The sequence below is a fragment of the Rhododendron vialii genome, chromosome 5a (genome assembly GCF_030253575.1).
Source record: "Rhododendron vialii isolate Sample 1 chromosome 5a, ASM3025357v1".
In the NCBI taxonomy this organism is placed as follows: Eukaryota; Viridiplantae; Streptophyta; class Magnoliopsida; order Ericales; family Ericaceae; genus Rhododendron; species Rhododendron vialii.
In genome coordinates, this window is record NC_080561.1 from 24520145 (window position 1) to 24530045 (window position 9901).

General features: G+C 38.9%; 2 protein-coding genes across 2 annotated transcripts; both read left to right on the plus strand.

The window, feature by feature from the left end:
- Positions 1–5240: 5240 nt before the first annotated feature.
- On the plus strand, positions 5241–6287 carry LOC131327706 (uncharacterized). The gene is made up of 3 exons (XM_058360847.1): positions 5241–5586; positions 5630–5683; positions 5962–6287. Exons 1-3 carry the CDS (start codon positions 5241–5243, stop codon positions 6285–6287), a joined length of 726 nt encoding a protein of 241 aa, XP_058216830.1.
- A 90-nt stretch (positions 6288–6377) lies between these two features.
- Positions 6378–7028, plus strand: LOC131327707 (uncharacterized). Its single transcript, XM_058360848.1, has one exon. It carries the CDS (start codon positions 6378–6380, stop codon positions 7026–7028), a length of 651 nt encoding a protein of 216 aa, XP_058216831.1.
- Positions 7029–9901: the final 2873 nt, after the last annotated feature.

Below are 9901 nucleotides of genomic sequence, written 5' to 3' on the forward strand. Positions count from 1 at the left end.
TTTTAGCGTTCTTTGTACGAAGGGGTAACCGTTTCAGTTTCGGAGAGAGAGAGAGAGAAAGCGAGCGCACTAGAGTAAGGGCTGTTATCGGGCTGTCCCGAAAAAATACAAGCCCAGGAAGCCCACGGTCTTTGATTGATGGGCGGTTCGGGACCGAAAAGTTCAAGAAAAAGCCCCAGGTGACAGGCAAGGCCTAAGCGGGTTGGTAGAAGAATAGTCCACTAGATCCTGCTCAAAGAATTCATAGCTCAATAGGTTCTTTTCATTATTTTGTTGACAAAAATATCCATTGCAAAAAAAAAGAGACAATTTACAAAGAAACGATTGAGACGATTCCACCACCACCACCACTACACCGCCGCCACCACTACACCACCTTCGCCGCCAGCACCACCACGCCACCTCCACCACCACCACGCCACCACCATCACCACGTCGCCATCACCACCACCATCACACCGCCACAGCCACCACTCCATCACCACCACAATTAACAATGTTAATTCACACCCCAATTAACAGTGTTAATACCCTTTGGTCCATACATCTGCCGCCGCCACCACCTCCACGACTACCGCCACCACAATGACCACCACCACGACGCCACTACTACCACCATGGCCACAACCACTACCACCACGCCAGCACCACCGCCACAACCACCACCCACACCACCGCCACCACCGTCACCACCACTACGCCGCCACCACCACCGCCACCACCGCCATAACCACCACCCACACCACCACTCCACCACCACCGCCTTGTTGCCGCCACCACCGCCAACGCCACCACAATGACCACCACCACCACTCCACCATCACTGACAACATCGCCACCATAATGACCACCACCACGCCGCCGCCGCCGCCACCACTACCACCACAATTAACAGTGTTAATTAATAGTCCGTCCATACAACCTCCTACACCACCACCACCACCACAATGCCGCACCACAACCACCACTCCACCATCACCACCACGCCGTCGCCACCACTACAACAATTAATAGTTTTAATTTTTGTCTAATTTAATAGTGTTAATTAACAGTGTTAATTAACAGTGTTAGTTTTTATCTAAATTAACAACGTTAATTTCTATATAAATTCACATCATAATTAACAATGTTAATTAACAGTTGGCCCATACAACCTCCTACACCACCACCACCATGACGCCACCACCACCACCCTGCCGCCACCACCATCACAATGACCGCCACCACGCCGCCGCTGCCACTACCACTTCACAACCACCACAATTAACAGTGTTAAATTTTATCTAAATTAACAGTATTAATTTTTATCTAAATTCACACCACAATTAACAATATTAATTTCTATCAAATTCACACAACAATCAACATTGTTAATTTTTATCTAAAAACGCAATTAACAATTAACAGTGTCTAAATTTACGATCAACAGTGTTAACTTTGTATAAATTTACGATTAACAGTGTTAACTTCTGTCTAAATTTACAATTAACAGTGTTAACTTCTATCTAAATTTATCCAAGCTGCCACCACCAACATCGCCAACTCTCCGCCACCGCCACAATGCCGCCGCCACCACAACTAGCACCACCACCACACCTCTACCATCACCACCACGCCACGATTAATAGTGTTAAAATCTGTCTAAATTTACGATTAACAGTGTTAACTTCAGTTTAAATTTACGATTAACAGTGTTAAATTCTAGCTAAATTTACGATTAACAGTTTTAGCTTCTGTCTAAATTTACCACCAACAGTGTTAAATTATGTCTAAATTTATGATTAACAGTGTTAACTTCTGTCTAAATTATATGTTGCAACAATCAATGTATTGCAGCAAATGATGTGTGCTGTCAGAATATGAATCACCCACACACATGGCCAAGGGGTACGTTGAAATATTAAAAAAATAAAAAATAAGAAAAAATTATGTATAAAGTGAAATTATAAAGTAAAAATATTAAACAAAGCAAATTATGTATAAGGTGAGATTAATCTGATCTCCTTCGATCCTAATCTGATCACCTCGAGGGACCTGACCGATGTCGTGACGGAGATCGACAAGGACGGCGATGACGCGATCGGCCTCGAGGAGTTCGACGACTTTGCGGCCCGCGGTGGCGGAGGCAAGAGCAACAGCAAGGAATGGGTTGATATCAGAGGAGGACAGCGATGGTGCGATCAGCCTCAAGGAGTTCACCGAATTCGCGGCCCGCGACGGCGGAGGCGAGAGCAACAACAACAGCAAGGAGATTGGCGACGCGTTCAAGATGTACAACCGGGACAGGAACAGGACAATCTTAGTCGATCGGGTTGGACTAGGCTAGTAGCTTGAGCCGACGACGGCAGAGAGGAGAGAGGAGCGACAATTGCAGCTCGACGAACCGCCCTCGCAACCAAGGAAGAAGCCATGGCTCGGAATTCGTCGACGGTCGACTAAGATCGAAACCAAATTGACGGGCTCCTGGGCGGTGGTTGAAACCACGGCGGCGGTGGAGGGAGGGCGGCGGTGGAGGGATGGGCGGCGGTGAGGATGGTGGCGTCGTTGGTGACAGCCGGGAGAAAAGTACACAGTTGGTGTGTTGAAAAAAGAGAGAAGTGGACGGACAATCAATAGTTGGTGTGTTGTGCGCATCTGCCGTCTGGCTTCGTCAGGGCAATATTATAAAAATACATGCACAGGACCTTCTCAGCAATTGGACTTATAGGAGAAGGATCTCCCCAGCCGTGAATTACAAAAATAGGACCGGCCAAGCATTTTATCTATTCTTTTTATTCTTTTTTTAAAGAAAAAAGACTGGTGTGTTTTACCCTTTTTTTCCCTTCCTTCTAAGATATGCGGAAAATTTGGATACAAATTAACCAAACTTCATAAATTGAGTACACATAATTCGTACCACTATTTAGTTTAACTTGAATATGAAACTCTTATTATTAAATTTCTTTATAATTCCTTAACTGTTACACAAGGGTCCATTTTCATCTCTATGAGATTTGAATATCAAAATAATGGATAGTCATTATTCAATGGGTTTAATAAACTTTTTTTTTTTCGAAGTCTTACAATGGATTTGATTGGCACAATCAAACATAGAGATATTTTTCGATTCAAGAGACAAACTTATTTAATATATTCACCACCCAAAAAAAACTTATTTAATATTATCGAATAGGAATAGGTTTTCATACGTAGAAATCTATATTATTAGGGCAAATTTCACCCAGATCCCCTAAGGTATCTGACAATGACAGAAGGTACCCCACAGTTTTCAAAAATTGCAGGAACCTCCCCTATTTCACAGTTTGGGTTTCATTCCGTTAGTGAAATGGACGGAAAATGTACGAAAAATGAAATCTTCAATTTTATTTAGTTCTACAGCTATTTTAGGGCTCTCATTGAAAGTCCTAAAGCCAACAATTAATTACGATAATTTAGGATAAAATGATTTAAAAAATAAAATATTCGCACCAATTCAAACGGATTAAAATTTGGAGCATTTAAATTTTTGCTCTTCAATTGGTTTTAGGGCTTTAAATGAAGAGCAAATACTTAAGTGCTCCAATTTTCAATCCATTTGAATCGGTGCGCAGATCTTATTTTTCTGATTTTAAAGTGCAATAATTAATTTAAAAAATTGTTGTAAGGCCCATTATACCAATTTGTAACAGGCCCAGTCCATCTCATTTTTCCACAACACTTCTAGTCTAGCCCATCCTTTTTTTTAACTCCTCCGGTCCAACTTCATTTTTTAGTGGGACAAAATTGCCCCTTCTTTAATAAACTTCAAATTGTACGTGCATAAACGACGATTACGAGAGAGAGAGAGAGAGAGAGAGAGAAAGAGAGAGAGAAAGAGAGATCACGATAGAGATCGCGCAGTGTAGATCGATCAGGATTTCTCACTAGTTTGTTCAACCTCTTTCGTGCACTCTAGATCAAGACACAGGATCCTTTTCTCCGTTGATCCGAGCTCGAACTGAATCGATCTGAGAAAAGGTTCGTTTTTTGATGATTTCTTTTTGTTCTAATTTGTTCTAATCGATTACAGAAAATGTTTTGATTGTAATTAAATGTTCAATTGTGACTTTGATGATAACGTTTGTTTTATGCCTTTGATGATAATGTAAGTTTTATTGTACCTTTGAGTTGAATGTTCGGTATGTGCTTTCAATGTTGACAGAGTTTAGATTAGATGATCACAAACACCAAGGAGAATATAAACTGCAAATTTAAGCACCTAGGGCTTGCGCACTTTTGAAAAAAAATTAGACTGCAAATTGGAGAATTCACACTGCAGCTTTAAGGATTTTGGACATGGTCACTTTTTGCATTTAGACTGTAAATGAATATTAAACACACACCAGACTATTTATGAAATCTGTTTGAATATTATGAGTATAAATAGTGTTTTTGAGGCATTAGATTTACAAATCGACTGATTATATCAAACAAATATCATTGTAGGTGTGTTTTTTTGTGCGATGGATACAACCAAAATATTGCTGTGTAGGTATGTATCGTAGGTTCTTGTTGTGAGGATATCTGGTGGCATTCGATTGGAGCATATTTTAAGAAAGATTTGTGATAGATGGAACAACTTATGCATTGGTAGTTTCTCATTGTCATATGTGTTGGATGGGAGTGATTGTGAGCTTGACAATGAAGAATCTTTTGATAATATGTTGTATTTGTATCCTACTACTGATAGAATAGATGCTAAGGTTGAGGTGATTAAATCTTGTAGTGGACAAACGGTTGGAAGTATTAGTAGTGGAGGAACACTTGGAAGTATTAGTAGTGGAGTAGAAGTTGGTAGTTCTAGTGGTGCTGTCGCTGTTGTTGAAAGAGAAGAACCTTTGGAGGAATTTTGTCGCCATGCTGAAACTAAGTACTTGACAACGGGTTGGGCCAACTTGATATATGAGGTTGGGCAAGTATTTGCTGGTGGTGTGAAAGAGCTTATGGCAACTTTGCAGCGATATGCTATTGAAAATGGTTTTATGTATGATCTTGTTAAAAATGACAAGTATCGTGTGACTGCAAAGTGTTCGATTTCTAGCTGTGGATGGTATGTGCATGCCATTTTGGATCGCTCAAGCACAGAGTTTTGGATTAAGAAACTGGTAAACGAGCATGGTTGTGGTTCAACCTATCGAACGAACAAACATAAACGGGTGACATCTAGTTTAGTTGCTAGTGAGGTTACTAGTATGGTTTAGAAAAAGAATAACACATCACCTATGGATCTGTTGGATTTGTTTCTGGACAAGTACGGTTTGGATTTATCATACCACCATGCATGGTTAGGAGTGGAGAAGGCTAGGGGGGAAATATTTGGAGACTATGAAAGTTCATTTGATAAGTTGAGGTGGTACGTTGAAGCTGCCAAAATTGCAAATCCAAGGAGCTTATTAAAGCTTGAAGTTGATCCTGTCAGCAAGGAATTCTCAAGGCTCTTTGTGTCGTTCAATGCATGTATCACAGGGTTTAATCATTGTCGACCATTCCTTTGCCTTGATGGGACACATCTCAAAGGCAGATTCAAGGGGTGTCTTTTTGCTGCCACAGGAAAAGATGCAGATCAAGGTACTTTTTTGTGTTATTTTTTTATTTTGAATGTATTCCTTAGATATTCATATCTATTTATCTGCTTGTTCTATGATTGGTATAAGACAGAACCTAGGTTTCCATACATATCCATATCTATTTGTTTTCATACATATCAGTCAGCTTTCCATAGTTTTAAAAGGTCGCGGTTTTTGTTTTATTCTAGTAATGGTTGGCCTGAGAAGTGAGCACCTTGTCTCTAGATAGGCACTTTGTGTGACGTTTTGGGGTTGGTCAAATTTTGTATCAGTATTTATTTTTATTAAGTAGATTAATGTTTCTTTAACTAGAACTACATCTAAGTGGAGTTCCATCTTATTTTTGTTTGTTTTGGGATTCTTTTTTGTGTTGCAGGTTTATTTCCCCTGGCGTTTGCTATTGTGAATGCAGAAAATGATTGTAATTGGTTGTGGTTTTTTCGGATTTTAAAGACTATCTTGTCTACACGACCTATTACTTTCATTAGTGATCACAACCATGGTCTCGTGAGTAACATACCAACTGTTTTTCCTGATTGTCATCATGCTTACTGTTTGTATCATCTTCAATTCAATTTGAAGGATCACTTCCCTGGACGGTTTCGAAAGGGTTATCGAAATAGGTTGGTTAAATTGTTTAATGCTATCGCTTATGCTCCATCGGTATCAGCTTATATGATATGTGAGGCTAAGTTCTACTAGCATGGGGGAGATAAGGCCAAGACGTTTATTGCAAGTGTTCCAAAACAACATTGGACTAATGCTTATTTTCAAAGGCATCGATACGGAGAGATGAGCTCTAGTGCTATTGAGTCCTTCAATAACTGGATACTTGATGCACGGCTTATGCCGATAATGAATTTAGTTGAAGAGTTGAGGTCCAAAATTATGATTCAAATGTTGCGTAGAAGAGAAGAAGCATCGCGTTGGGTTTCTCAGATTTGTCCAGACATGGATGCAAAGTTAGCTAAAAGGATTGACAAGGGGAGGTCGTGGAGGGTTTATAAATCAAAAACCGGCTTGTATGAGGTGAAATCTGTACCTGCTGTTCTAGTAAATCTTGAGGAAGGGACATGTTCTTGTGGAGCCTGGCAATACAATGGTTTCTTATGTGCTCATGTCGCAACGGTGTTAGTCAAGACTTGTGGAGAGGAGGGATCTTTGGCTGGTTACATTGATCCGTTTTATCATGTTGAGGCATATCGGCTCACATATCAAGATAATATCCATCCAATTCTAGCTATGGATATTCTTGATTTCACACAAGGAAGTACTCAGGTTATCAAAGCTCCAAAAAATAGGAGACAAGCTGGAAGACCTTGCGTAAAGCGCATTCGTTCTAGGGGTGAAGAACAATCCTCTGCTAGGCCAATGAAATGTGCAAGGTGCCATAAGCTTTCTCACCACAACCGCAGGACATGCAAATGGGCTACGGATGATTGATTATTTACATTTTTAATAGTACATTGTTTTGTTGGAATTCATATCCATACAAGTAAAGAGACTACTTAATTGTTCTTAGGTGCAGGACCATTGCGAGGCACAACAAAAGGACTTGCAAGGAACCTCTTCTTAGTTGATTCTTAGAATGACACATTAAAGTCTTTCTGCATTCTTCTTCACAAAAGTTTATGAACTGAGAGTTTGTTTAGTTTTATATTGCGTTTCCAATAAGTCGAGTATTGCGATACTGGTTGAGAAGATTTTTAGTACTATGCAGTTTATGAGTGTCTTCAATTTTATGCAGTTTATGAGTGTCTTCAGTTTTATGAAACTTTATGAGTATCTTCAGTTTTATGAAACTTTATGTTGGTCATCTCTGTATATTTTGGTTATGCTATCTTCGTATAAATTGCTATGGTGGATGTTACTTCAATTATTTATTCTGGTGCAAATGATGTGCAATTATTCGTTCTGGGTCATTTAATACTGTTAATCAATATTGTGATATAACTTTCTCCTTTAATTAACAGTGTTAATTGCATTGCATTCTTCAGTTATTCTTCCTCACACACAGTCATGCCCCTTTTCTTTGTTAAGGTTTTCTGTAGCTATTATTTTTCCCTAGCACCTGATTGTTACTCGCAAAGCATAGAGGACGACAATTGAAACCCCGGTCAAACACCGCACGCTTTTAACCCTTTCTTTCGAAAAGAAAGCTGGTCATTTAACACTGGTAATCAACATGGTCATATACCATTCTCTGTTTGATTAACAGTGCTAACCCATTCTTTCAAAAAAAAACCCGGTAATTTAACACTGTTAATCAATATTATGATAGAACTTTCTGCAACAATTAACAATGTTAGTTGCATTGCACTCTTAATTTATTCTTCATTACACACCAAACGCTTTTTAACGCTTTCTTTCGAAAAGAAAGTTGGTCATTTAACACTGTTAATCAATATTGTGATATAATTTTCTCCTTTAATTAACAGTGTTAAATCTAACCCTTTCTTTCGAATAGAAAGTTGGTCATTTAACACTAGTAATCAACATGGTCATATACCATTCTCTGTTTGATTAACAGTGTTAACCCATTCTTTCGAAAAGAAAGCCGGTCATTTAACACTATTAATCAATATTGTGATATAACTTTCTCCTTTAATTAACAGTGTTAAATCTAACTCTTTCTTTCGAAAAGAAAGTTGGTCATTTAACACTGGTAATCAACATGGTCATATACCATTCTCTGTTTGATTAACAGTGCTAACCCATTCTTTCAAAAAGAAAACCGATCATTTAACACTGTTAATCAATATTGTGATATAACTTTCTCCTTTAATTAACAGTGTTAAATCTAACCCTTTCTTTCGAATAGAAAGTTGGTCATTTAACACTTGTAATCAATATGGTCATATACCATTGTCTGTTTAATTAACAGTGTTAACCTATTCTTTCGAAAAGAAAGCCGGTCATTTAACACTGTTAATCAATATTGTGATATAACTTTCTCCTTTAATTAACAGTGTTAAATCTAACCCTTTCTTTCGAAAAGAAAGTTGGTCATTTAACACTGGTAATCAACATGGTCATATACCATTCTCTGTTTGATTAATAGTGCTAACCCATTCTTTCAATAAAAAACCCGGTCATTTAATGTAGAGACCCGTATTTTAGGGCCGTATTTTTTTTAAGAAATATTAAAATTATCGAGTAATGACGTAAATTGTGGAAATTTGAATAAAGGCATGATTATAAGATTAGGGGATCAATGTGACATAATTGCAAGTGCAGGGGTGAAAGTGTGATAAGTATATATGTATATGTATATGGGCGTACAGGAAAAAAACCATTTTTTCCCCTTTTCCTTTTTTTTCTTTCTCTCGGCTCTCTCCCTCCCTCCGAAACTCTCCCTCCACTTCTCTCCTCGATTTCGTCTACTTAGAGCGTGATTCCGAACAAAGCCCAAGAATTAAAGTCGTTATACGGCGCATGGGCTTTCCGAATATCCAAGAAAAATCATGATCGGACCGCGTGGGAGCTTGGTTGACTTGGTCAAAGGTTCGGGTTTTGCTCAAAACCCATGAGGTAGGGATCTCTTACTCTTGTTATGCGTTTATACAGTGTTTACGTACCTAGATCGTGCTTTGTTTCGTTGTTTGAGGTTGTTTGTTCCATTTCCGAAATTCTGCAGAAACAGTGTCTTTGTTTTTGGGGTTTTACGCCTTCTTAAACTCATGATTGAATTTTGGTTCCTTCGTATGAAATAGAGTAGACTTAGAGCCCATTCTAATGCCGCTGGAATCATACGAAACCGTTGAGAATTGAATTGATGGTGATTTTTAGAAAACTGGTCTGCAATCTGTCTCGTGTTCTGGATGTCAGCCCACTTCGAATGGCCATAACTTCCTCGTCCGATGTCCGTTTCATGCAAACTTTATATCGATTCGAAGGTCTTGAAGTCAGCTTTCATTTGCTACTAGAATCGTCTTAAAACTCTTAGTACACAGAAAGTTATGTTCGTTTGAGTGGAGGTGTGTCAATCTGTCATGCTGCGCGACAGATTCGTGTAGCCTGGGAAAACCCCTGTTTAACCACCCTTTGAGGGCAGATTTGATAAGGGTTCCTTCGTGACTTTTAAGCTTCGTTCAATCGCGCAACTATTGGGACTGGAATCACTCAAAAATATTAAGAACTCGATTTATAGTAATTTTTAGAAGATTGAACGAAAATCTGAAAATCTGGGCAGGGTATCGGGCTGCGTTTTCTTTTTATTGTTTGTTATGGTTAAATGATGCTATTGGTTATGGGTCCTTGTGGGTTTTAAAGATTGGTAAGTTGGTGATAATTTGGCGTTGGAATCATTGAAAAAT

What these genes read in the sequence shown, in the direction of transcription:
- LOC131327706 (XM_058360847.1), top strand. Translation starts at nt 5,241, where the DNA reads ATGGATCTGTTGGATTTGTTTCTGGACAAGTACGGTTTGGATTTATCA. An exon ending in AGGAAAAGATGCAGATCAAG is followed by an intron (nt 5,587 to 5,629) that starts GTACTTTTTTGT and finishes TGTATTCCTTAG; the next exon opens with ATATTCATATCTATTTATCT. An exon ending in TGGTATAAGACAGAACCTAG is followed by an intron (nt 5,684 to 5,961) that starts GTTTCCATACAT and finishes TTTGTGTTGCAG; the next exon opens with GTTTATTTCCCCTGGCGTTT.
- LOC131327707 (XM_058360848.1), top strand. Translation starts at nt 6,378, where the DNA reads ATGAGCTCTAGTGCTATTGAGTCCTTCAATAACTGGATACTTGATGCA.